General features: G+C 37.2%; 1 protein-coding gene across 1 annotated transcript; it reads left to right on the top strand.

Annotated features, from left to right (window-relative positions):
- Positions 1-4,153: 4,153 nt before the first annotated feature.
- Positions 4,154-7,510, top strand: LOC141596820 (F-box/kelch-repeat protein At3g23880-like). The gene is made up of 3 exons (XM_074417073.1): positions 4,154-5,455; positions 6,431-6,517; positions 7,220-7,510. The coding sequence occupies exons 1-3, from the start codon at positions 4,233-4,235 to the stop codon at positions 7,278-7,280; spliced, it is 1,371 nt and encodes a 456-aa protein (XP_074273174.1). The 5' UTR covers positions 4,154-4,232; the 3' UTR covers positions 7,281-7,510.
- The last annotated feature ends 19,465 nt before the right edge of the window (positions 7,511-26,975 follow it).

Below are 26,975 nucleotides of genomic sequence, written 5' to 3' on the forward strand. Positions count from 1 at the left end.
ATTATTATGCCACATTATGAATCATCCATCCTGCAACATCATCATTCATCACATATTATCACATATGAACTACTTCCTTTTTCTACCACATCATTCATCATTCTCATATACTTTTCCTACAATTCCAACCAACATTGTAAACCAACTACCATGCAACATGTTTTTAATCAACAACAGTTCTATATACTTCACCAACCTTGCATTCACAATCTCAACCTTTTACTCCAACATCCAACAATTACAACATACATCATCACATCCACCTATGAACTAACAAGCATCACATACGACCTTGACATACACCCCCCATGTGACCGGTTCAAAATTGTAGGGCGAGTTCGCGACTTTAGAGCGTCTCCCAAGTCTTTGCATTAGCTCCTACAACCTTTACCCCGGGTTCATTTTAATTGACTCCTTAGATTCATTAGATTCATTGGTTACAGGTTTCAGGATCGTCGCTCTGATACCATTTGTAACACCCCCACACTCCAAGTGCTTTACCAGGACCCCTCAGGTATAAGGATGCTACCATCTCGGTTACCCGAGGCATGATAATCATAAGACAATAACGAAACAACATTAAATAATATAACTTTAGTGAAAGGTTACAACTGAAACCAAATACCAAAATACGATACATGTTCTCAAAACCAACTGTCTACTGAGTTAACTGAAAATCCTATAAAACTAGTAAAGCTACAGCGGAAGACTTCTATTGTCAGACGGTGGCACATCCCAGCTATCCCAGTAACTCAACTCAAACCTGCTCAATTACTGCTCACCATCCCCGAATGGATCACCGCAGGTTTTACAAAACAACAACCGGGGTCAGTACTAATCACACAACTTATATATATCAACAATACGACAAACAGACAGCTTACACCGTCACACACACTCAATCACACCAGTCCCATCAATCTCAATCACCGATCGTCCACCGGACCACCACGCCAGGGGGACCGCAGCCGTACCCACCAAATCCCCGCTCCTCAAATTGAGCGATAACCCTGTCCATTAATGTGCATATCCCCTTCCGTGGCGGGTTCCACGAAGGGCGAAACTAGGGCGTGAAGCCACTCCCGAAAGTGACTCCACTCAGCCGAGAACGCATCTCGAGAACCAGAGACAACAATCACAATCACAACCGTCACGATACAATTACGATATTAAACAATCAATCTCAACACATCAACAATCATCTCATTATGGGACTAATACTGAGTAGGGAAACCCTACCTGGAAAGCACAACTATCAGACGGTATCAACAGCTGTATCAAAAAGCCTCTTCTACAAAACCTCCTCCTATCATACAAACACATAAACACTACCAAATCACAATCTACACAAAACCCCCAAATCCCCATATTAGGGTTTAACCAACTTAAAGGAAATACTGTAAAAACGGTACATAGATCTTACCCTCGACGCAAGGATCTCAACGGTATAACGAAAGGTGAAATCCGACCTTCCAAACTCCGGGATTTGCTAACAATGTGATTAAAGCGAAGAACGTACTTTGTTTTCTCTCTTGACAGTGATTAGGTTTTGAAAAAAGTGTTTAAGAACAATGGCGGAAAAGATTATATACCTAATCGCATTATTAACAAAACCCGAGAAATAACTCCCCGTAAACCGGCTACTCGATCGAGTAGCTAAGGTAAGTATCTTAGTTACTCGATCGAGTACCCAACAGGTCAGAAACTATTTTAAAACGCAACTCACCCTTACTCGACAGAGTAAGGCCTACTCGATAGAGTACCCAGAGACTCATAAATACGGAGTATTACAGTTCTTAACTAAACTTGGTGTTGTTCCTTCTGTGGAAGAAGGTATTCCTCTAATGTGTGACAATACGGGAGCTGTTGCACAAGCAAAGGAGTCAAGATCACACCAACGATCCAAACACGTTCTTCGGAAATTTCACCTGATTAGAGAAATAATTGAACGTGGAGACGTTCAAATTCAGAAGGTGGAAGGGAAAGAAAACGTTGCAAATCCTCTCACTAAAGCGCTTGGATCAAAGGAGTTTGACAAGCACAAGTGGAATATAGGATTAAGGTTCATGACTGATTGACTCTAGGTCAAGTGGGAGATTGTTAGAATTGTGCCCCAGAGCAATCGTTAGTTATGTAACATTTTTGAACGTATTTCATACGATGTAATTATTAATGGAGATTAATAATTAGATGGCTTTTTCTTATTATCTTATTAAGGTATTAATACGATGATAAGTCCTTGATTAAACCGGTATATTTGACATCATAATGGAGATTATGATAATGAGAGTCGAGTATTATAGAGTTTAGTCTAAAAGTGTTCTTGGTCGTGTGATTATCAGAATGGGACTATAATAATCCGGATAGACCAATATATTGATAACGGTACTCATGATATGAGTATTAATGGATCTCCTTCATTAAGTTATAATATAAATAATGCATATGGAGATATGATTATTGAACTGACCAACAGTGAGATTTCTCAAATGGTTATTATTACCTATACACTGTCAATGTGGAAATTCTCTTAAGGAATAGTTGTATATTTTATCCTTTGACCTGAGATAATCATTGTAGTTAATAGACTACTTATTTTACTTAGATACCGGACACCTAGTGTGTAAAAATGCTAGTTGAATGGTCATTGGGTATAATTAAGTACCTATGTAATTAGTGGTGAGTCAAGATGGAATCCGTCAACTCAGGGTAATGAGTTTGAACTCTATGTTGTCATTAATCTTATTGGTCATTAAAAGACCTTGGCCATGGCATACGAATGTTTTAAGAAAGGAGTTTCTTAAAGTCATTCCCGACCAATAATGATTGACATGTAACATAGCGGTCGTCTATTGGGATTTGACAGTCAAACCATACCCTAGGACGATCCGGAGTTGGAACGACGGAGGGAAATAAATACAGTATCCTTTACCAGGTTCGAGTACAGTGAAGTACAGTGAATATTGGTATTCACGCTGTCCGGACGTCGGGGGAGTGTTGTTAGACGCCAACCTCGATTAATAGTTAATGAGATTAATTATTACCGGTTTAGCGATGAACTTATGTGGTCACACACTTACGGTTGATATTTAACGTTTACGGTTATTTAATTTATTATGAGATAATTAATTAAATGACCAAGATGACATATTTTTATATTGTCCGCTAACACGGAAATATAGTTAATATCGGAAAGACGTGTGTATGAGAAACCGAGACGAGAATAAGACCATTGAATTGGGCCTTAGAGGCCACATATCCTTTTAGCCTAAAATGTCATGCATGCAACTCTTATCATTTGACTACGTGCTGCTATTATGGTCAATCCTTAATTGTTAAGGAAATGACCCACCAATGACATTTACTTGTTGGCTAAGAAATGTAAGCCTATAAATAGCAATGGTACGTTGCAATTTATAGATACAAGTAATCGTTCTACGCTCAAACATACAATAAAAGTGAGAAAAGTGTTTTCTCTATTATCCGAGGTCGTCTCAAGGGTTGAGAACGTTAGTTTATCTACCGGTGTGGATACACTAGAGACTCCGTATTTTTCGGGGTTAGACCAATTTACTATCTACACATAAAGTATGTGTCATTTTACCCAGTTTTACAAGTTTTTTTTAAATACAATAGGTCTCAGGAGGACCGCGTTTCTGTCTTCCGCTGCTACATGTGATGTACCGCGGTCTCTTCACCAGCTCCGATTAAACTCTGAATATTTCCTTCTCTTTATTGATTGATTCATATTTATGCCTATTTTTCTTTGTTTTATTTTTTTTTCCTTCTCTTTATTGGTGTTGAAGAATGAAGATGATGACGGAACGTAGGACATGAAGATGATCACGGAAGGTAAGAGATAAAAATCTTGTTTTTGAGAATTTCTAGAGAGATGTTAGGTAGAGTGTAAATGTTGTTTGACGGATTTCTCTAGAGAGATGATGATGCATTTGATGTTTGTGTCGTAAAGTAGACAAAGCACTATTGTTTATATCAAATCACCTTTATCATATAATAATACCAACAACTGGCTCACTACTATCCATATCAGCTAATAATTGAATTGGACCAAAAAATGCCTTCTTATTTTTCATAAAACCAAAAAATGCCTTTTCCGGACATATTTTTGGTCTTATCCGTACTTAAAAGCTGCTTCCGTTTTTTTTCATCTGCAAACCCTCGGTCTCTACTCAGACTACTCTGCTTTACTCATTTTTCCACACAGCAAAGAAATGGAAATTTCCTCCATAATTTCACCGGAGATTCACCTCAAAATAGAATCCTTTTGGCCGGAGATTCTCAAGAGAGTTCCAACTAAACAACTAGGAATTTGCATGTGCGTGTCAAAAAAATGGAACTCACTTATCACTTCTCCGTCTTTCATTTCTTCTCATAACATCTTCCTATCAAAATCCCAAAAATTCAATCAAAGTTCCAATCTTTTTGTTCTTAGAACATTTTCCATTAAAAACCGACAAAAACCCTTGAAGGAATTGTACCACATTTGCTTCGATGGTGATAAATCAAAGAATCAAACCCTAGAAACCCTAATTGAGAAGAGTGTTCTGTGTCCTTTCAAGACTGCAATTATTGGGCTACAGTTTAGGTTTGTTGGGTCAGTTAATGGTGTTATTTTCTTATCAGATGATTACCTTTGTAATACTTATAATTATATTTTATGGAATCCTCTTTTGAGTTGTTTTATTCAGTTGCCTAAACCCAGAGCTTGTTTTGATACAATTGGGCCTTATATGCATGTTTCTGGGATTGGGTATGATGATGAAGTTGATGACTTTAAGGTTATTAGGCTTGTGTATCCATCAAGGAGTGATGGGTTAGATGAAATCCCGCCTCGAGCTGAGTTGTACTCGGTTAAGGAAGGGAAATGGAGGTGGGTTAAAGCTGATAATGTGGAGTATTGTCCTATAGATAATGAGTGGTCACAGTGTTTTGTGAGAGAGAGTATTCATTGGGTTGCTTACGAGAGGCGAAGCGAGGAGGAGGGTAGTGGTCATAAGAGTACTTTACTGTTGTTGTTTAATGTTGTGAAGGAGAAGTTTCAAATGATGAAATTACCTTTGGAGTTGAGGGAGTTTTGTCCATTAGGTCTTAGGGTTTCGGAGTGTCGAGGGTTGTTGTGTGTGAATCACTATGTTATGACCAATATGTTGGTTGGAGAATTGGTGCAGTATAATTTGTGGGTTAAAAAGGAGTATAACAATGGCGGGTCTTGGAGTAAGGTTGCTAGTATTGATCTTAGGGGGAGTTTACAGAAGGGTATTTACTGGAGGAAGAATGGAGAGTTGCTCGTTTTGAGTAAGGATGAGGGGCTTGTGTCTTATGATATCGAAACTGGCAATGTGGCTACGCTTGCACCGGGTCATGCTGTTCGTTATGATGCGTGTTCTTTTGTTGAGAGTCTGGCTTTCTTGAACAAGGATTGCAAGAATAGAAGGTACCGCATGGGCTGTTCTTTGTGTTGATTTTAGCTGCTTGTATGCTTTTGTTTGTCAATTTGACTTGTCTGTAATATAAGGAAGTTAATTTGAGTATTTGTTATAGGACTTGGTGTTTCTAAATATTGTCTTATGTTTTATATTATGTACATGGTATATGTGGCTTTCTGGCAGGACTCGAAGAATATGAGGTAGATTATTATAAAAGCTTTTTCATTCGGGTTGAGGACCATTTGAACTTAGGACTATGTTAAGGCCAACACGAATTGTCAGACTTGGCCATTTTGTGGAAATTTTGAGGTTTTGAGCCTTCTTTAGTGTCTTAATAATCACCTAGAATGTAGGACACGCGACACATGACACACTTCTGTGTTGTAGTAATATGTTACATGTTCTATCTTGTTATCTGGCTGTAGGATTAGAATAGGAGAGACGTCAATATATGGGGGTTTCTTCATGCTGTTGTTTTCATGTTATTTATGCCCAAGCTATGTTACCTTGGCATAGCTACAACTGCTACAACTGCTACAACTGCCACGCACGAGATGGTGTCTAATAGTCTGTCTATTCTGTGAAATGTTTCATAATTTGGTGTGTGGGAGTGATGTATCATCGTATGCACGACACACGCGCGCCCAACCCCAATGTGAAGTGCCAAAGTAATGCCATGGTTAGCAGTTTGCCAATTTGTCCATTTTGTACATATATACAATATACTCCTTACCTTGTTTTTTTATGTGCTATATTGACCTCTAATTGACTTTAGTACGTCGACTGTTGATTGTTTCATTTCTCATAAGCTGGTGGAACACTGCTATTCCTGGTTTTATGCTTTTGCTAGGACTAATGTCCTGCTATGAGTGTGTTCTAAAGCTGCAGTGTAATTCCGAAGCAAACGATGAAAAATATGCTTGGATTCTTTCTATGCTATGTTGCTATGTTATGACTGGTGACTATTGTGAATGTTGTTGTAGGAGATATATCTCGGAGGAAAATGATGAGAATGACAGCAGTGATAATGATGATGAGGAACTTATTACACCGGGAAGACCTGGAATTGAGTATGATACCCTTCTTTACCTGAAAATTGTTTACTTAGTTATTACTCGTATGTTTTTGTAGTTTGATGCTTCATTGCTTCACTTAGAAGAAGTAATAGCATTTTTATTCCTGCTTTTGGCCTTATTAGCATATAGCACAAAGTTCATTGTCGATGAATGCATGGACATTCCTCAAAGTCTGAAGATTATATATGTAATATGTGTTCGCCTTTATGAAAAACTTTATCCGTGTTATTCATGGTATTAATAGATCTATATTTAGGCATATCATTTTATTTATGGCACAACGACCAAGCGACAATCGATTTTGTGATGAAGTATCAAACTATAGATTTAATATAGTAGTAAGATCTCCTTTTGTTTATTAACCCGAGCCTCTATTAAACTAGATCTATCCGCAGTTTACCAATTGATCTCCAAATTCATATTTTCCGTGTTATTAGGCCTTGACACAATAGATACCTGACCAATATGTCCGATAAAAACAAGCCCTGATAAAACATGTCATTGTTATGTACTGTTGTGATTACTGGGACCGTGTTCAATGATGTCATAGAATTTACTACCATGTCCATTTCATTCTTGTATCAAATAATTAATACCATTTGAGTTCTTTTAAATTGATTACGGGACAATTTACGATGCTTTTTTGTGAAACAATTAATCGTATAATTATGTCATTAACTTGGAAATCCTTTGCAGAAAAATGGGGAAATTCTTCTATCGCATGAATCAGCTGAAGAAATTCCGCCGAGAGTTCTAGTTTATAATCTTCGGCCAGTGCTGCTAGATCAGGCTAATTATTTCGATATGTAACTAAACATCGTCTTGTGATGCCAAGGGATTACCCTTTACCCTACTGGATTCGAACCAAAACCATGTCCTCTTTTGTTAATTTCGCTGTTAAAACATCGATGCTTTCTGTACTAAATGTGAGTAACCTATGCAATATTTCCATGCAGCTAATGGTGCAAAATGCTTTGGTTTTTTTCTTTTGGCAGGGAATCCCAGGAGACACTTTTCTGCTCCTTCAATGACATTTTCAATGTTTGGGTTCGTTTTGGCAATTATCGTTTACTCAAAAATTTAAATGTCTCGTCCATATTTACTACTAATCTATTAATATCAGTGTAGGCGACCGTTTAGTTGGTAACCGTTTTCACGATTGACGTGATATTGGGATGTTGGCCCGAAACCTTTTTGTTTTTCTTGAACTATTTTACTGAGTATCAAGTAATGGCTAAGTTTACGACTTTTATCGAGTTAGTTACCAATTTCATGGCAGCATAGTTTTAATTTGGATGCGGATGGACTATGTCAGTGGTTCTCTTTTGACAGTCTGTCCGAGGCAAGGTTACTGGATTCACTCAGACCCTTATCGAATCACAAATTAGTTTACACGCATTACGTATCCAAATTACGTACAAATACTACTATACAAGTATACAACCTGTTGTACAAGAACATTGTACAACCATCATAAATTTAATCGAGCTTATGTGTATTTTTTTCGAGCTTTTATAACTTTTGATTTATATTTAATTTTTTTTTTATGTTAAAATTAAAATCTAATTGAGCTTATATATACTATTCTTGAATTTCATTATAATTTTTTAAAATCAATATTTTTATAATGGAGCTCAAGTTCTTTCTAATAAAGTTCGTAATGTATAGGTCTAAGTTCAAATAATTCATTATAAAGCTCAGATTCTTTACTATACAACCAATACAGCTGGTTGGTTGTATAGTCTACTTACTGCAAATTACGTTGCACTATGGTGTTTGTTTATTTATTGCAAGAGCAGAAACTGTATTCCTTTGGTTTGCATATATGCCTATTTAAAATCTTTTTTTTCCCTTCTCAAAACCACTTTCGACGAAATCTTTCGAAGAGACTCTTTGAGGTCCAAGGTAGTTTTGAAAGATGCACTAACTTCATAAGCTAAGTTGTACTTAATTTTATTAGTTCGTTATCATTTTGTCAAATCCCTCGTACAAAAAAGTCAAAATGTTTACAATCGATTGGTATGGTGGGAGTATGATTTTTCGGTGAGCAGCTTTGTCTTCCAATGTCTGAGAATCTGAGATATTTACTTTTGCAACAGGAGTTGAGATATGGGAATTTATAATGACAATCCAAGAAAGAAGTTCCCTAAGCCAAAATAAAATCAAAACATAGCATTCTGTTTTGATGTCAGAATTATGGTCATTTTGTTTGCTCCATATCTGGAGTTTTAACAGGTCAATTTTTGTGTTCTTTATACACACAAATCCTTGAAGTGTTGGAATATTAATCTAGAAAAATCTAGATTATGCATTAGAAATATTTCCTAGAATTGTCTTTGTAAAAATCTACCTCAAGGCTCTAGATTATTCTACAATGTAATAGAATGTTAGAGAGGTAGACTTAAGAAGCCTATAAATAGGATTCATAAGATCACCATTTGTGTGTAGCCGTGGCTTCAAACATGGAGCTAATAGGTCTCACCAATACCGTCTCTCCCAAACATCATGTTTTATAAACACATTCAACATATAAATAAAATCACCCATGTTGCGAATATCGGGCTTACAATACTTCCGCTGCCAAAATTCCAACATGAAGAAGGCCCCTTTCATATGGCTTTGGAATAAACAAGTTTTATTGAGTATATTTGTCACAGTCAAGCTCCAAAGACTGTCACTCAGAATGCAATTCCTTCCGTGACAGGTGACCTGTCAACACTCAAGGATGGATAACTCGAGATTTACTCAATATCTATGGGTGATTCTTTTTGTATATGAAAACTAACATCTTTTTAATTTGAACTATCATGGGAAATTATACTCAATCTGAGCTAGGATATATGATGCATCAAAGTTTCTGTTGTTGCACAGGAAAACTGCTGAACATTCAATCCTGACCTGAACTTACTCAAAGCCCTGTATCTCTCAATCCAGGCCATGTTATTGGATGATTCCAAATGGAGATGGAAGCCAACTCATTTAGCTTCATTTTGGCTACTCATGGGTTTCCTAGTTTTGCGTTATCAGGAAGTTAGGGCATCTGCAAGATGCTCCTGGTTGCTGAACTGTTACAGCACATGTCATGAGTGACCTGCTATCACTCAAAGCTCAATATCTCACGATCTAGGTCATATTTTCAGACGATTCTTGTTGGAGGAGATATCTAACATCAATATCTTCAAAATGAGCTATCATGAGCATCATAATTCATTCTGAGCTAAGAGATATAAACGCTGCAAGTCAGACCTGAGTTCAGAATGCTATGGCAAATGACCAAGGATGGGGGAGTGCTGTTGGACTTATTACATGGTGATATATGGCAGGTATTCCATGTTTCTGCCATCGATGATCCAATTAACTCCAAACAACTCATAATTTTTTAATTAAACATTTTTGATACATGATGCTGCTGGAGCTTTCCCAGTGGTATAATCTTATGATCTGAGCTATATTCGAAAGAATGAAAGTTTCAGTTATGTGACAACTTACTATACTACATAAAGTACATAGTATAAATTCTTGCCTCTATCTCGACGTATTCTTAAGAATCTTCTATTCTTTCGCTTGGTCTAATGGTCTGAGATGCTAAGCTAGGCACATTGCTTTCTTGTCATGCCATCGCTATCTTATCGCCTTCACTTTAGAATCTAGAAGAGTGAAATACATTGTTGCCTCATCACTAAATGTGACAGTACTTGATTGTGTACACACTAGAACACAGTGTAAACATCACTATATATATTGTGAGAATGATGATTTGAAGGGAATTAGAGAACACAACTCGAAATTATCATATATGAACATCAACTTCCTTTTTATGAAATTGATGACATATAACCTACAGGCGACAACCACCGTGAGTTGTGTGACAGTAGCACGTCTTGTTACTTTGACAAAACTAAAATTTACTTGTTTTCAAATTTCAGGGGTGCAGCTCTCCCATGTACCCCTCCTAAAATCGTCATTGACCACTGTCAAACCGTAAAAGGGATAATTCTGAGTAATATCCAAGGGTCATTAATGTTACGAGTTATTATGACTACTGTTTACGATAGCATTGTATATTTGTATGTCATCATCTTTAGACTAGCAAAAATATCATGCTTCGACTCCCCTCTCAGCCTCTTACAGTTTTCAACACCAATACCAAGTTACCAATATACCAACCAAACAGTATCCCAAACATACAATGCAACCACCTACACCAGCTGTACAGCCTCCGACAATGACTCTTCCAGTCTTCCATTCCGACACAGACTGGTTGCCCTTGGGCATAAGTTAGCAGGAGGGAGACTAGCAGAAGCAGTCATCACGGATTACTGGTAGTAGGACCAGGGGTTGCTAATTTAATCAAAGTTGTAATTAAGGATGACTAATGATAATTAGATTTAATTTTGTACGGAGTATATGACTAAGACTACTTTGTTTATGACAAAAGACTTTCAAAGTTAGATTTTAGTGTCGGCATTGATTGAGATTGGCATTTGGTAGGGTATGTGACAAATGTTCTGCAATATGAAAATCTATGATGGTTGCTCAACGTGCACTGCCTGAATATCTATTGAATGATATGGAAAATTTTCTACCTCCATTTGGCAATATTCTTTTGGATTCTTGTTATATTTTGTGAAGTTCTTAATAATAAAGTGGATGAAAAATAAGACAATAAAATGACCGGGACAGAGGGAGTAATAAAAGATCAATCATCACTGGAACCATCTCCGATTCTGTCATAGTTCAAGTCTCTTGATCGAAAGTACCATTTTATGTAAAAGCTTCCGAGCCCTTGGCTTGTCCTTTAAGCCAATTGATGGATATTATATTCAATTAGTCTTACTTAAGACGGATGATATCCATCTTAAGTGTAAGACGGGTCAGGTCAATACCAAATTGGGTAAAAGTAGGCCTATAGACTAATTGCAGGCAGACTGAGGTGGAAGGTAGCTGTCTGTGTAGTATGAAAAAGTGAGATTTGACTAAAGAGAAAATGAAAGAACATGCTTGCAATAAATAAATCTTTTATTTTCACATTACCAATACAACACTCATACATCTCAAAAACCGAGTGTCATAAAAGAGCAGTTACCACACCATTTTCAAAATCATTTATTCTCAAAATCATTTATTCTCCTCCCATTTTTATTTCATCCCGAAATCATTTCACAATTTATTTTCCTCCACCAAAATTATCTTTTCGTCTCATCCCTATTAAAATCATCTTTAATCATCACATAAATATGGTAAGAAAGACTATGATAAAGAGGATACAAGCAAAGAAAAAGGAGAAGATAGTATATGTACTGGATAAAACTGTTGAAGGTAGTTTTTAATTTTTGGTTTTGTTTTGTAAAATTGTAAAATTTAAGATTTATTTTCCTCCACCAAAAACATATGCATCTCGCCCCATTATTCGATTAAGCTAGTTTTAAATTTGTATTTTTTTTATAAAATTTTCAGATTTAAGATTGTTAATTTGTGTTAACCCATTTTTCAAACTATGAAAACCACTAAGAGGATGGGAAGATGAAAGCAATAAGAGAAAAAAGAAGGTGACACAATAGATGAAGGGGGAGAAACAAAGAACGCAGTGTCACCACTTGAAGTCCATTTGTATATATATATTAGCAAAAAATGTAAACAAATTGATATGGTAATATATCATTCGAATATTATTACATAGGTTGTGATGCTAAGATATCAATCCTTTTGATGAAAATCATATATTAGTAACATATTTTGTGAAAATGATAGTCTAATTAATGTGGTAACATATGTGTTAATAATGGTAACATACGATTCATCACTCTTTTGTGAAATTCCATAAGGGTAACATGATAAATTTAAATGGTAACAAAGTACATTAAAATGATTGAATGTTGGCCGCATTGATTAAATTAGACAATCTAACATACTAACATAGTTCAATAAAATGGTAACATATAATGTCAAGGGTAACATATCATTCGAAAATGGTAACATAGTATGTAATGTTGAGATCACCCGAGAAATAGAAAAAATAATATATATTTTAATGACATTTTATAAATATGTATTGGTTTGTAAAAAAAATATGTATTGGTAACATATTTTGTAAAAATGGTAACAAACTCTATATGGTGATATTGTTACATATTAGGAAATGACATTGTGATTATACTGACATTGAAATTATACCGTATGAGATGATGTTATAGTACACCGCATGTGATAACATATGTGATATTAATGGTAACATATTATCGGTTCATGTTATAATAATTCTTTGGGTGGAATTCTTAATTCCAAAATGGTTATATAGTAAATTGAAATGGTTACAAAGTACATTGAAATGCTGACATGATGTGACGAAATGATTTAATATTATGCAGTCTTGATTAAATTAGACGATTTGAAAAACTACCCATTCTAATGAAATGGTAACATATATAATATTATGGCGCAATCGTCATCGTTATCCTCCAAATTAATGGAATATTTATAGGTCTCGCTGTCGTAGTTGTTAGTTAGTTACGATGAACCAGGTTTTTTTTTTACATCTTTCAAATAGTGAATGCAAATGATGAAAGAAAAATTTCTTAGTATAAAAATGATGAATTGAAAATGGAGAGCAATGAGAAAGAAGAACAGTGGAGAATGACAAAATATGATGGAAGATGAAGAATAATGGAGAACAGTAGGACAAATGAGATGAGATGATAAGTTGGCTATTTTCCTGCAAACACAATTATTGTCTTATTAAAAGTAAATGACTAGACTATATTAAATAATAATATGTAAGTGTACTCTCAAGCCTACCTGCAACAGTTCAACGTCACACCCCCACATGGCCACATGCCACATAATACAAATTTAACCCATTTACACACAAAATGGTACCTATCCAACCCGTCTCACACTTCAGACGGATACCTTCCGTCTGAAATGAGAATTTGTTATATTATTATAAGCACACTTGAATACTCGAATGATGGAAAAAAAAGGACCACTTATAAAAGTATTTATGATATTTAATGTCCCATATGTCCTACCGAAATAAAATGGTAATAATGTTCCATATATGCATATCACTGTAATAATATGGGTGCTAACGTAATTACTTAAAGAGAGTTTTTAAATATCTGGTATAGTACAAATTTCTGTTTAAGATGCATATATCTGTCTTAAACTTAAAACAGGTTAAATAGGATGAATAAGACAAAAAAAAAAGTGTTGATAACTGCTTTATTAACCCGTATTTCATACAATAATCCTTTGTTTATTCCTCATTTTTATGCATAATATGTGATTATTTACATTCATATCTCTTAAAATGCATAAAACTCGTCACCTTGGTACTTGGTTCGATTTTGCTTGTTTTTATTGCTTTTGTAGGTGACATGAAAGCCCAACAAAGCTTGAGAGCGGCCCACAAACCAACCACAAGACCCATGGCCCAATAATAGAAGGAGGATGACTAGAAATGAAACAAAACCCAAAGAAGTACATGAAGTGCGCATCCGGCCATTCGTTCCCCATCTCATCTCCTTCCAGGAAGGTCACGCCGTGCGGGTCCGGTTGTGCCTTCCTCAAGTCCACCGTGCGCAATTTTAGTTTTATGCACAACTTTCTGCTCCCAAAGCGACTTCACTTTACTTGTTTTGTAACCTACAATAATAAGTACCTAAAACCCAAATATTTTATCTCTTGACCTCACTTATTCACATTCTAGATAGAAAAACTCAATTTATTTCCTTGTAAACTTCATCAAACCTTCACCTATTTCCATTTTAATTCAAGTTTTAAGCATTATTATTCAATCTTGTTCTTCCTTTGTTCCTTTTTTCCTATTAGTTGGTATCATTTTCATTCTCTTTCTTTTTATTGTTGTTTAGTTCTTGCATGTTATTGTAGAAAAATCCAAACTTTATCATGTTTAATATTAAAGACTCAAACTTTATTGTTTTTATTTGTCTAATACCCATGATTAACGAGTAGTCTTTTTAGTAGGATTCGATTAATTCCCGACATGTATAATTTTCACGATTAAAACCCACTTTGATTAGTTACTGGGGGATTGGTTAGGGATAATTAATTAGAGGATTTAATTTGTTTAATGTTCAATTTAGAATTGTTATTGACTTTTAACCCTTGACCATCAACAGAGTTAATTAGGTTGGGAGTGTAATACCTCGTAAATTCTAGAGCTAGTACTCGGTCGAGTGCCGAGTGCCGAGTACTCGACCGAGTAAACCTCACTCGACCGAGTGAGGGACCAAGTGAGTCTGCAAATGTGTTAAAGCTCCTGATTCGTAGGTCACTCGACAGAGTGGAGGTTCACTCGACCGAGTGGAGCCTCACTCGATCGAGTGAACCGAGCACTCGACCGAGTGCTGCGGGAACCGCTGAGTTTTCACGCGTGGACTTTTCTAATGATGGGCCTTGACATATATATACCCTATTTTCTGATTTTTCCCATTTCCAAACCCTATTTCCTTCCCTCTAAACCCCTCCTACCCCTCTCTACAATCCCTCCTTCTCTAAATCCTAGATCTACAACTATGGATGAAGAATTTGGGAGATTCATTCACATATTCTTGTTCCTTATCACTTGGTGAGTATTATACTACCTTTTCCCCTTTAATTTGGATAATTTATTTTAAGAGTCAAACCCTAGAATTTGGGGAGTTTTTATGGGTGTTTTTAATTAGTGTTTTAATTAATATTAGGAATAATTAATGGGTAATAATGAAGGGTTAATTAGTGATATTAGTTGTTGTAGGATGCTTTGTGATAGTTGTTATGGAATTATGTACGATGAGACGATTTTATGATATGGAGGCTTGGTGGTTTTGGATTTACTTATGGAGTATGCTAAAAGGTAGGTTAATCCTACTCGGTTTCAATAATGTGGTTGATACCATCGTCAGGTACCAAAAATAAAATACCTAGTTACACTAACAGAAGCTAGCAGTAAGTAGGGTCGATTTCCACAGGGAGGCGGTCACTATCTACTTGTCTATTCGGTCTGTCTACGGTCACAAGATGGGGGTTTGATTGTTTTAACTAAACTAAAGGAGGTCAAGGCAAGAGGAAAGATTAAGAGAAGTTAATAAGAGGGAAAGGAAACTAGGATGTCGGTTCATCAATGAACGTCAATTAATTGCAGTTAAGGTCACAGATTAGTCGATGTGTCGGTCTAAGGGGCAATGAATATCTCCTTCCGGTCTCAATTCGACCTAAAATACTATTAGCTTAGCTTCCGCCCTCACTAAAGCATTCTATCTTTCACTGCAGGTCTCACCCCTTCCAACCTTCCGGTCTAGGTCAAGGCTTACCAAGGTTAAAAAGGCTAATTGCATCGATTCAATCAACAAGATACAATTATAAGCATTGATTAACAACATATACATAACAACAACGACAAATCTATAAACTAATTAGCAATTAACATCGGTCCATTGAATCCCCTAATCCTAGCAGGGAGAAATTAGCTAGACATGATAAAAGAAAGAACAAAAAAAAAGGGAAGAGAAATAACGAACATTAAATAAAAGAGGAAAGGGAAAGAGAAAATTACAGAGAAAAGATCCGGAAAAAGAGAAGAACAAAGTATCCAGCAGTAAACAGAAGAAAAGTAGTGTATGTCGTGGTGGGAGAGATACAAATGACGTCTCATCCTTCCTATTTATAGAAAATAGGATTTTTATTTGACCTAATAACGAATTAAGACTAAAAAGTCCGAGCCCAATTAGCAAACTACTCGATCGAGCTCTTTTAAACGGCTCGATCGAGCAAAACCAAGCTAAAACCTCTCGATCGAGTACTTTAGGTACTCGATCGAACACTTATTAAATAGGCACTACTCGATCGAGTAGAAAAAGGAGTCGATCGAACATAATTGTACTCGATCGAGTACTTTCCAAATAAGACAATTCCTGCTTCACAGACCTTTGAACTTCAAACGGCTGCCATTTCTTCGTTACTTGGGCAAACATGGCGTTTCCGGTGGAGTTGCAAAGCTAAGAGGACAAGATTTCATCTCCAATGGGAATCACCTGAAAATAAGTTGTATAACTCGAGATATGGCTCTTCAAAATAGGCACTAGTAATTTGAAGTTCTTCCTTTGCTCGCCTAGCTAACTTACTTCTTTGCGCATCTCAAAATAGTAGTCTTAAAGCTCCGACTCAACTTCTCTCCTAAATTCATGCATAGGGACGTGTATTAAGCTTGATTAGCTTCTCTTTGATTCATTCCTGCAAATAAGACAAGAGAAACCAAAGCAGACAATTCAGGGGACATTTGTAGCTAAATACTACACAAAATGCATAGAAATGCGTGCAAATAAAGTACAAAATACCTATATAAAATGCACGCATCAAATATCCCCAAACCAAACCTTTGCTTGTCCTCAAGCAAATTAAATGCAAACTAAAGGAACGGAAAAAGAAAGCTCAGAGCTAGTTATAACCTATCTACTTGAACCAATTTAATGCAACAAAAATCAACAGTTACAGCTACAACGGTCAACACGCAAACGAGTTATATGATGTCCATAAATAAAGCTGACCTATCGACCTTGCAAGACCAACAAAATCGGACTCTCACGTGATCACTCTTCTCTCATGAAGCAAAGGGTGAATATGTATGTAAGAGAGAAAGAGAATACAGTCACTCACCTAACCTGCGACCTACATAACATGCATGCAACAAAAATGATAGACGATTCAAGTACTATTCATACATTCCAACCAACAATGTCCGTCACAGCCGAGGGCTTAAAAATGATATGGGAAAGTGAGGTTACAGGTGAGAAAAGGCGAAACAGATTATGGTAGTGTGGAGGTAAAGCGTCAAGCTAGCTCCTAAACAAGACCATATAAAGACCATCCAAAACTCAGCTGTCTAGAAAATAAAGCTCAAGTGCCCTTCATTGGCACACATCTCACTATCCAATACACTATCTCCTCAAAAATATATGAATAGAACGGAGGAGTGAGAGCGTCACAAGATAAAAATAAGCACAGTCGGTCTCCTAATCAAATAAGCTCAATAATTTTTCAACCTTTCTGATTTTTCTTCCTTATGTTTTCCCTGCATCACGTGTGTTTTCACATTTTTTTTCTTTTTCTTTTTTTTTTTCTTTCTCACACGCTCCATCTTTTTCTTTTCCATGTTTTTTTCTTTTCCACATTCTTTCTTTGTTTTCTTTTCCACATTCTTTCTTTTTCTACCAACTCCGCACAATGAATATGAGCCAAACTCGCAGCAAGGATAGATATACCACAAAAGTCACACTAAACTAGCTTGATTGACAGGCTAAATTTGGGTGTAGCTAATGGGTCAAAAGGCTATTTTTGGCTAATGTGGAGCTAAGTGGGTGAAAATGAAAGAAAGGGAATTTGTAAGCACCTCCCTGCATGTGACACCGACCACAAACCCGAATGTATGCAAATGACAAGAAATCGAATTTCATAAAAGTGCAAAAGTAATGGACATGTTATGCAAGGAGTACTACTCTCAATTCCTACATGAACCGGTCATGAATGTCACCAGTTATATAGCTCTAAAATTCAGAAATTGTAAGTAGGTTGTCAATTTATCAGGTCAAGTCTAAACAGTTAGCTAAATTTTTGACATTAACTCGTAGATATGCGCAGGACTAAACTAATAACTGTCAATTAGATGCAAGGCTCAAGTAAAAAGACAAGTTAAACTGCAATATCATCACGGAAATCAACCGTTCCGACTCAACCTGTATGCTAAAATAAACGTGAATATTTTATTAATTTTCGTTTTTTTTTTTTGATTTTTCGATTTTTTTTTAAATAAAGAACAATGCATATGAAATATGAAAATTAAACGTGATAAGATGAATGCAATAAAAGCTGAATGCAGACACATATATGGATGCATAACCTCCCCAAACCAAACCGTACAATGCCCTCATTGTACCCAAAAATAGGGAAAGGAAATACAAACTAAAAAAGAGAGTGAAGATGCGGAAAACTTACAAGATAACACGAAGAAGGGACCTCCCCAAACCAGCCGGCAACGTGGGAGGTCATGAACAGCTGCAGGACATCGTCACAGGAAGCGAATCAAGGCAAACCAACTCGATCGAAAGAGAAGATTACTCGATCGAGTGCAATGGGCTGTAGAAGTGTTCGATCGATAAAGTAGGGCACTCGATCGAGAAGACACATTATTAAACACACACCAAAAACCGAAATGTTAGAAAAACAACTAAAAAGCGTAAATTCCGGGTTGCCTCCCGGACAGCGCTAGTTTCAGACAGATCCCAGCTCGACCTTCTTTTCTTCAACGAGCCTCTCTTAATTAGCCTGGTCAAAACAGCTCAAAGCGCGCAACAACTGATCAAACAGCTGCGCATGTGCTACACAAAACTGTAAGTAGCACCATAGTAGAACAAAAGCATAGGAAAATAAAATGTATAAACGTTTAAGCCTAACAAATTTACTATGACAGCTCCTAAATTTGTCCACAAAATAAAGGAGCTCGGGATCAATTATCAATAGTCTAAGGCACCGTTTCAGGTTAACAAATTTCGGATGGCAAGGATGGTGAATCATTATCAAATTATCTAACCAACTGGGAGGAGGTATTGCATTGAAATACGAAGCATAAGTCAAATGAGGTAATGTAATGTTTATACAAATAATAATATACTATCGTCTACTACCTCGGTTTGGTCGCTCTCAATGATGGATTCATTGACATAGGAAGATATTACCTCTTCCGTGCTCGGAGCAATCACTGACTCAGCTGTCTTCTCGTTACCCTTCTCTGTGGATTCCGTCCCATAAATTGCGGCCTCAAGCGCATCCAGCTCGGCTTTGAAAAGGGGAGATTCACCGTAACCATTGTCTTTGTCAAAATTGTCATCCAAAACTAACCAAGATGACGTTGCATTGCTCTCTCTGGCCAAACTACTCGATCGAGCAGCTATGGAACTCGATCGAGAGGTTTCTTCACACATTTTACTCGATCGAACAGAGCAAAGCATTCGATCAAGGTCCTCTAATTCAGCATTACTCGATCGAACAGTGTGGGGTGTTCGATCGAGGCCTTCTTCACACAAACCATTCGATCGAGCGGTTAAATCTACTCGATCGACTTCTTCATCATAGAATTTACTCGATCGAGCAATGTGGACTGTTCGATCGAGTGGGTTAGGCTGGACCGTGGTGAAGTGCTTGAGAAAAGCTTCATCTTCATTATCACCTTCAACTTCCGAGTCATAAATGTCTTCATCATCACTAGACAACTCGGGTCTTTCATGGGAAAGACTACTGACAGGAAAAACAGCATATTCCGTCTCTGAGTCACTATAATCCAAGTCGGCAGGTAATTGAGCTACTTGAGATTCAAGTAGCTTGAGGTGAGCTTCCCTAGATTTATCGCTTTCTTGCATTTGAAGCATAAGTGCTTTTACCATAGACTTCAACTCGGCAGCCCCTTCATTCTCTTCAACGGGAGGAAGGGTTTGTTGTTGCGGTGGTCAGGCAAAAGGAGGCTTGTGATAGCCTCGTTGATAAGGTAGATGTGGCGGCACAACTACAGCGGAATGACTAGCTTGTCTACGATGCTTGAACGCGTAGACCTCGTCGTTCTCTGCCATGCAAATAGCTGCATTGTGCCCAGCAGCACCACATCTCCCACAGTAAACCACCTGCTGTACCATAGAATGGAACATAGGTGGAAGGTCAAAGGTACTCAAGCTTTCCCTTTGACGATCTTTTACTTAAAACTGTCTAGGTAGGACCTGTAGGGCCTATCAAAACAACACTAGATAAAAAGATGACAACGGCCTCAAGGAATAAATTCCTTGAGGCTAAAAATAGACAAAATTAAACAAGTAAATAAAATAGTTGCCTCCCCGACAACGGCGCCAAAATTTGATACTGTCGTCAGGTACCAAAAATAAAATACCTAGTTACACTAACAGAAGCTAGCAGTAAGTAGGGTCGATCTCCACAGGGAGGCGGTCACTATCTACTTGTCTATTCGGTCTGTCTACGGTCACAAGATGGGGGTTTGATCGTTTTAAGTAAACTAAAGGAGGTCAAGGCAAGAGGAAAGATTAAGAGAAATTAGTAAGAGGGAAAGGAAACTAGGATGTCGGTTCATCAATGAACGTCAATTAATTGCAGTTAAGGTCACTGATTAGTTGATGTGTCGGTCTAAGGGGCAATGAATATCTCTTTCCGGTCTCAATTCGCCCTAAAATACTATTAGCTTAGCTTCCGCCCTCACTAAAGCATTCTATCGTTCACCGCGGGTCTCACCCCTTCCAACCTTCCGGTCTTGGTCAAGGCTTACCAAGGTTAAAAAGGCTAATTGCATCGATTCAATCAACAAGATACAATTATAAGCAGTGATTAACAACATAGACATAACAACAACGACAAATCTATGAACTAATTAGCAATTAACATCGGTCCATTGAATCCCCTAATCCTAGCAGGGAGAAATTAGCTAGACATGATAAAGGAAAGAACAGAAATAAAGGGAAGAGAAATAACGAACATTAAATAAAAGAGAAAAGGGAAAGAGAAAATTACAGAGAAAAGATCCGGAAAAAGAGAAGAACAAAGTGTCCAGCAGTAAACAAAAGAAAAGTAGTGTATGTCGTGGTGGGAGAGATACAAATGACGTCTCATCCTTCCTATTTATAGAAAATAGGATTTTTATTTGACCTAATAATGAATTAAGACCAAAAAGTCCGAGCCCAATTAACAAACTACTCGATCGAGCCCTTTTAAACTGGTCGATCGAGCAAAACCAAGCTAAAACCTCTCGATCGAGTACTTTAGGTACTCGATCGAACACTTATTAAATAGGCACTACTCGATCGAGTAGAAAAAGGAGTCGATCGAACATAATTGTACTCGATCGAGTACTTTCCAGCGCACAATTCCTGCTTCGCACACTGAACTTCAAACGGCTGCCATTTCTTCGTTACTTGGGCAAACAGAGCGTTTCTGGTGGCGTTGGAAAGCTAAGAGGACAAGATTTCATCTCCAATTTGAATTAGCTGATAATATGTTACAGAACTCTAGATATGGCTCTTCAAAGTAGGCACTAATAATTTGAAGTTCTTCCTTTATTCGCCTAGCTAACTTACTTCTTTGCGCATCTCAAAATAGTAGTCTTAAAGCTCCGACTCAACTCCTCTCCTAAATGCATGCATAGGGATGTGTATTAAGCTTGATTTAGCTTCTCCTTGGTTCTTTCCTGCAAATAAGACAAGAGAAACCAAAGTAGACAATTCGGGGGACATTTGTAGCTAAATACTACATAAAATGCATAGAAATGCGTGCAAATGAAGTACAAAATACTATATAAAATGCACGCATCAGTGGTAATTACATATGTTATGGTTAATGTTGTAATTAGTGTCACACAATTAGAGAAATTGCATTATAACATGTTTAGTGGGTAATAGCATCATTAAGGAGATAAGTATGTTGGTTGGATTGCATTATAACATGATATTGGTTAACACGATTGAATGACTAGGTAATTGACATGTTATTTGGTATCTTGCATTTATTGTGTTGTCTTGTATAGTTGTATGTCAGAGAACATGGAGGTTTGATTGGTTACTTGTTGTTTGGAGACGTAAGACGGTTGGGAGACAGTCTTATGCTTGAGTCGCCTCTTGGAACTTCCCACTCCAAGAAGGATGTGCACATTAATGGCTTGAGTTACGGAGGGACTTGTGTGGTTGAGACACGACGTCTGGCAGGGGATCCGGTTGGCTCTCGGACCCGGCACGTCTGGGCGTGTCCCGGTACCTGTTTGTGGTTGTTGATATGTCTGGGAGTGTCCCGATATCAGTGTGGTTGTCGGTATGTCTGGGCGTGTCCCGGTACCGTGGTGGTGGTTGTTTGATAGTGTGTCATTCATATCATAGTCACGTTGCATACTCACACACTTTGAGTTGTGTCACACTTTATTTTCTTGAAACTGGCGTTTGTGTGTCTCTGTAATTGTCACCTATTTTCGGGTTGGCCTGTGTCGATCCATATGATATTTCCGATCATATAGGGAGCAGGTTGAGTATAGGTTTTACTTATTGACCTGATCGCGATTTTGGTCGCGCCTTGGACTCGGAGTCGAGTAGTGTAGCATGGATGACATAGCCATAGATGAGTTGTATTTCATTTATTCATTAGTTTATGTTTGTAATAACTAAACTTGTTATTTATATAAAGAGTTTCTTAATTGTAATTCCGATTTCACTGCCTCGGGAAACGGAGACGGTAACATCCCCAATTACCTTGGCCGAGTAAGAAGGGGGTGTTACAAAGTGGTATCAGATCGACAATTTTTGAACCTAAACCAATGAACCGAACTGAATCTAGGAGTGTCTAATAAAATGAACCCGGCACGAGTACAATAGGAGGTCGGTTTTGGGTGAGAAGGATCCCTCATTTCCAAAACTAGATCCTATTGTTTCAGTTGGTCACTACGTGGGTGGTTACGAGTCGGGAAACGTGAAGTGAAATGTTGCATGATTATATGTGTGTTATGGTTTTGTTGAACACCTTGCATGAGTTACTCACCAAATGAAATGTAACCGTGTATGATATTGGATGAAATAATTGATGAGTGTAACATGTTTTGGAGCGGTTGTTATGTGTCAATGTGTAAAGGCTATGTGAAATGTGGTGTGATTACATGTATTCTATAACAAGTTGATAGGATTTTTACATGATGTAATTATTCATTTGGTACATGTTAATATGTGAAAAAAATTGGATAAAAAAAGAGTAAATGAGTATGACATGTTTCGAGAATGATTGTTACGTGTTAGTGTGTGAGGGGCACTAGCCCCATCCTTTAGCATTTCAATACCGTATATGTGTTTGAATTTCATTAATGCCATAGTAAGGTGTGATTAGTAATAGTTGTTAGTAAAGTACTCGCTAGTATAAGCATAGTAATTCTTAGTCGGAATTGTAAACCATATAGGTGTAATACTCCGTATTTATAAGTCTTGGGGTACTCTATCGAGTAGCCCTTACTCTGTCGAGTAAGGGTAAGTTGCGAGATAAAATAGTTTCTGACCTGTTGGGTACTCGATCGAGTAGCTGGGGTACTCGATCGAGTAAGGGGGTACTCGATCGAGTACCTTGGGTACTCGATCGAGTGTCCGGTTTTACGGGGAGTTTTCTCGGGTTTTGCTAATTATGCGATTAAGGTATTTAAACATAGTCGTCATTGTTTTAAATCACTCTTACAAAACCTAAAACCCTGTTTAAGAGAGAAAGCAACCAGTTCATCTTCCTAATCGCATCCTTAGCAATTCCGGAGTTCGACGGTCGAGTTCTTGTCGTTATTCGTATCGTTGAGTTCCCTGCGTCGAGGGTAAGCTTTTAATATAATTTTTATAATGTTTTGTTAATTTTGGTTAAACCCTAATTTAGAGATTGGGGGTTTTGTGTGTAGTTTGTGATGTGTAGCCTCTATGTGTTATATGATAGGAGGAGGGTTCGTAGAAGAGACTTTTTGATACAGCTGTTGATACCGTCTGACTGTTGTGCTTTCCAGGTAGGATTTCCTACTCAGTATTAGTCCCATAATGGGATATTGGTGATGTGCTGTAGTTAGTTGTTTGATATGATGATTGTACTGTGTTTGTGGTTGTGATTGCTGTTGACGGTTCTCGAGATGCATTCTCGGCTGAGTGGGGTCACTTGCGGGAGTGACTTCACGCCCTAGTTTCGCCCTTCGTGGAACCCGCCACGGAAGGGGATGTGCACATTAATGGGACAGGGTTATCGCTCGGTATGATGAGCGGGGCTTAGGTGGGAACGGCTGCGGTCCCCCATCGGTGGTCCGGTCCAAAGGACGATCAATGATTGAGGTGATTGGAGTTGGTTGGTTGTGTGTGTGTGACAGTTAAGCTGTCGTCTTTTATCTTATTGTTGATATATGTATTGAATTGTGTGATTAGTACTGACCCCGTTTAAATGTTTTAAAAACTGTGGTGATCCATTCGGGGGTGGTGCGCAGTTATTGAGCATGTGTGATATGACGCGTATGGGATAGCTGGGATGAGTCATCACGTGGCAGTTAGAAGTCTTCCGCTGTGTCAGACGAAGTCTAGTAGCTTTGATAGTTTTAGCTGTAGACCGTATGAGAACCTTGTAATTCCTTTTATTAGTTTTGGTTTGAACATGTAACCACTTAATCTATAATTACTTTAAAAGTACGTTTCTTTATTGTCTTATGATATTCAGTACCTCGGGCAACCGAGATGGTAGTATCCTTATACCTGAGTGGTCCTGGTAAGGCACTTGGAGTATGGGGGTGTTACAATAGGGGCACCCAACCGAGTGCGGGCTAGTACTCAACCGAGTACAAGTCACTCGACCAAGTGAACCCTACCACTCGACCGAGTGGACCTATTTTCAGAAACTTGAAAATTTCTGGAAGAGAGTCACTCGACCGAGTGGAGAGGGCACTCAACCGAATGGACGGGCACTTGATCGAGTGGACGGGAACTCGATCGAGTGGACTCGGCACTCGACCGAGTGCCAATTTCTGGGCTGTAAATTTCGGAAAAATTGTGTTATTACCTTATTTTATTTAACCGCTTTATTCTTTCGTCATTTAAAACTATTTCTAAATTCCCTTGTTGATGTTTATTGCTCGGATTCGAGTTTTCTACTTCATTTATTCCTTAACTTGGCTAACTTCATCAAGTAAGTGATGTCTTCTTTTCTCTTATTTCTTTTCCGATTTGGATTTTATTTAAATCTACACTAATTCTTTCAAATTTTGTCAATTAATTGTGTGTTTTGTTTGATTCATAATGCTAATCGCCTTTTTATAACATTTACGATATCAAATATAAAATCTTTATGTTGAATTTTACTCAATTTTTTTTATGAACTCGAAAATGTGTGTTTTGAGTCAATGATTTGATTTTGTGTACATGGCTAATTGTTTAACAAAGACTAGCTTGATTGTTTTTGCTAACCCTTATCATACATTTGAAATTTTATTTTGAAAATGTTGTCACAAATTTTTTGAAGCTTGGATGTTTATATTTGAGTTTTGATTTATTCTAGTGCTTAAAACTTAATTTAGTTAACTAATGAGGCCCAAAAATCTTGTTATGCTTAAGTTTTGACTTTCCTTTGTCATTAACGACATGTATTATTTTGAATCGGAATTTAATCTTAAAATGCTGTCCAAAATCTTTTGAAATTTCATCTTAAAATGAATGATTATGATTTTTGCACTCATATTACCATCTAATCATTTCTTGTGTTACATGAACCTAGGAGTTTTGCCTTACAAATAGCCTTCAAAATTTTGACATATATGTTGGTTGTATCGAAAAATAACCTAATCTTAATTTCCATACTTCATTCTTATCTAATGTTGTAATAAATATTCAAAAACTATTTAATTAATAAGGTTAAGCATGGTCTCCAATTTTGAAAATTTTGTTTCAGAGTTTTCTAGATTTAGTTGATTAATAAGATTTCAATTTTGTTAATAATGTCAAGTATTCTTTTAAATCAAAAATCTTGCCTTAAAATTTGCATTGTGGTATACATGATTAACTTTTAAATTTTGTACTTAAAGTATGGTTTCCTTGTTTTGTGGTGTTATGACTGATATCGTCCTAATTTAGGACGATTTAACCCCGTCTTACTACCTTATTCGGGCTCGATTTTGCGTGCTTAAATGATTAAATAGATCATTTATTTACTAATTTAAAATAATTAGTCGGCGTAGTTATATTTATTAATTAGTCGGATGTTTATTTAATATTAATATTACTATTACTTTAATACAATAATATGTAGGCAAGGAGGAAAAATGAGATGGAGAACGAGTAAAATGAGACGGAAAGGAGCAAATTGGGCCGAGTCAAGTGAGTAAGACAGATGAAAATGGATTGCATAACCCAATGATGACCAATGTTTTAACCTAAGAAAGAGCCAATCCCAACCCCCTGCTCTTGTTTTTCGTTTGATTCATCACCATTAACCAACATCTCACCATCATCACTACAATATACCTCTCCATATCGTTCTCCATGCCCACTATAACCAATTTGTCCATCATTGCATCCCAAATTGTACACGAAATTAGTCCATTAATCCGGCTATCAATCGACCTCCATCGCTCTTGAACCGGGTTCAAAATGGGAGCCCAAGTTGCAGCTATCATTTGCAATCACCATTTGAATTCAGTCACCATTGCATTTGCATTACCATACCCGATATCAATTCTGTCCTTCACCAATCAGCAGCCCAGAAAAGCGACCACCATGGTCGATAAATTCAACCACCAGCCTGCAACCAACATCAGGCGAACCCGCAACCCGCCACCTGGAGCAGTTCGGAATTCCATCCTCAGGCACCACCATTTGTCACAGTCACCATCTCCTCCGCCGTACCAACAACAGCAATGACGACACCGTTC

Source organism: Silene latifolia, chromosome 8 (assembly GCF_048544455.1).
Source record: "Silene latifolia isolate original U9 population chromosome 8, ASM4854445v1, whole genome shotgun sequence".
NCBI classification, from domain to species: domain Eukaryota; kingdom Viridiplantae; phylum Streptophyta; class Magnoliopsida; order Caryophyllales; family Caryophyllaceae; genus Silene; species Silene latifolia.

Bases quoted from the DNA above. Each gene is read 5' to 3' on its own strand.
- LOC141596820 (XM_074417073.1), top strand. From the start codon at position 4,233: ATGGAAATTTCCTCCATAATTTCACCGGAGATTCACCTCAAAATAGAA. The intron at 5,456-6,430 runs GTACCGCATGGG...ATGTTGTTGTAG, and splicing joins AAGGATTGCAAGAATAGAAG to GAGATATATCTCGGAGGAAA. The intron at 6,518-7,219 runs GTATGATACCCT...AATCCTTTGCAG, and splicing joins CCGGGAAGACCTGGAATTGA to AAAAATGGGGAAATTCTTCT.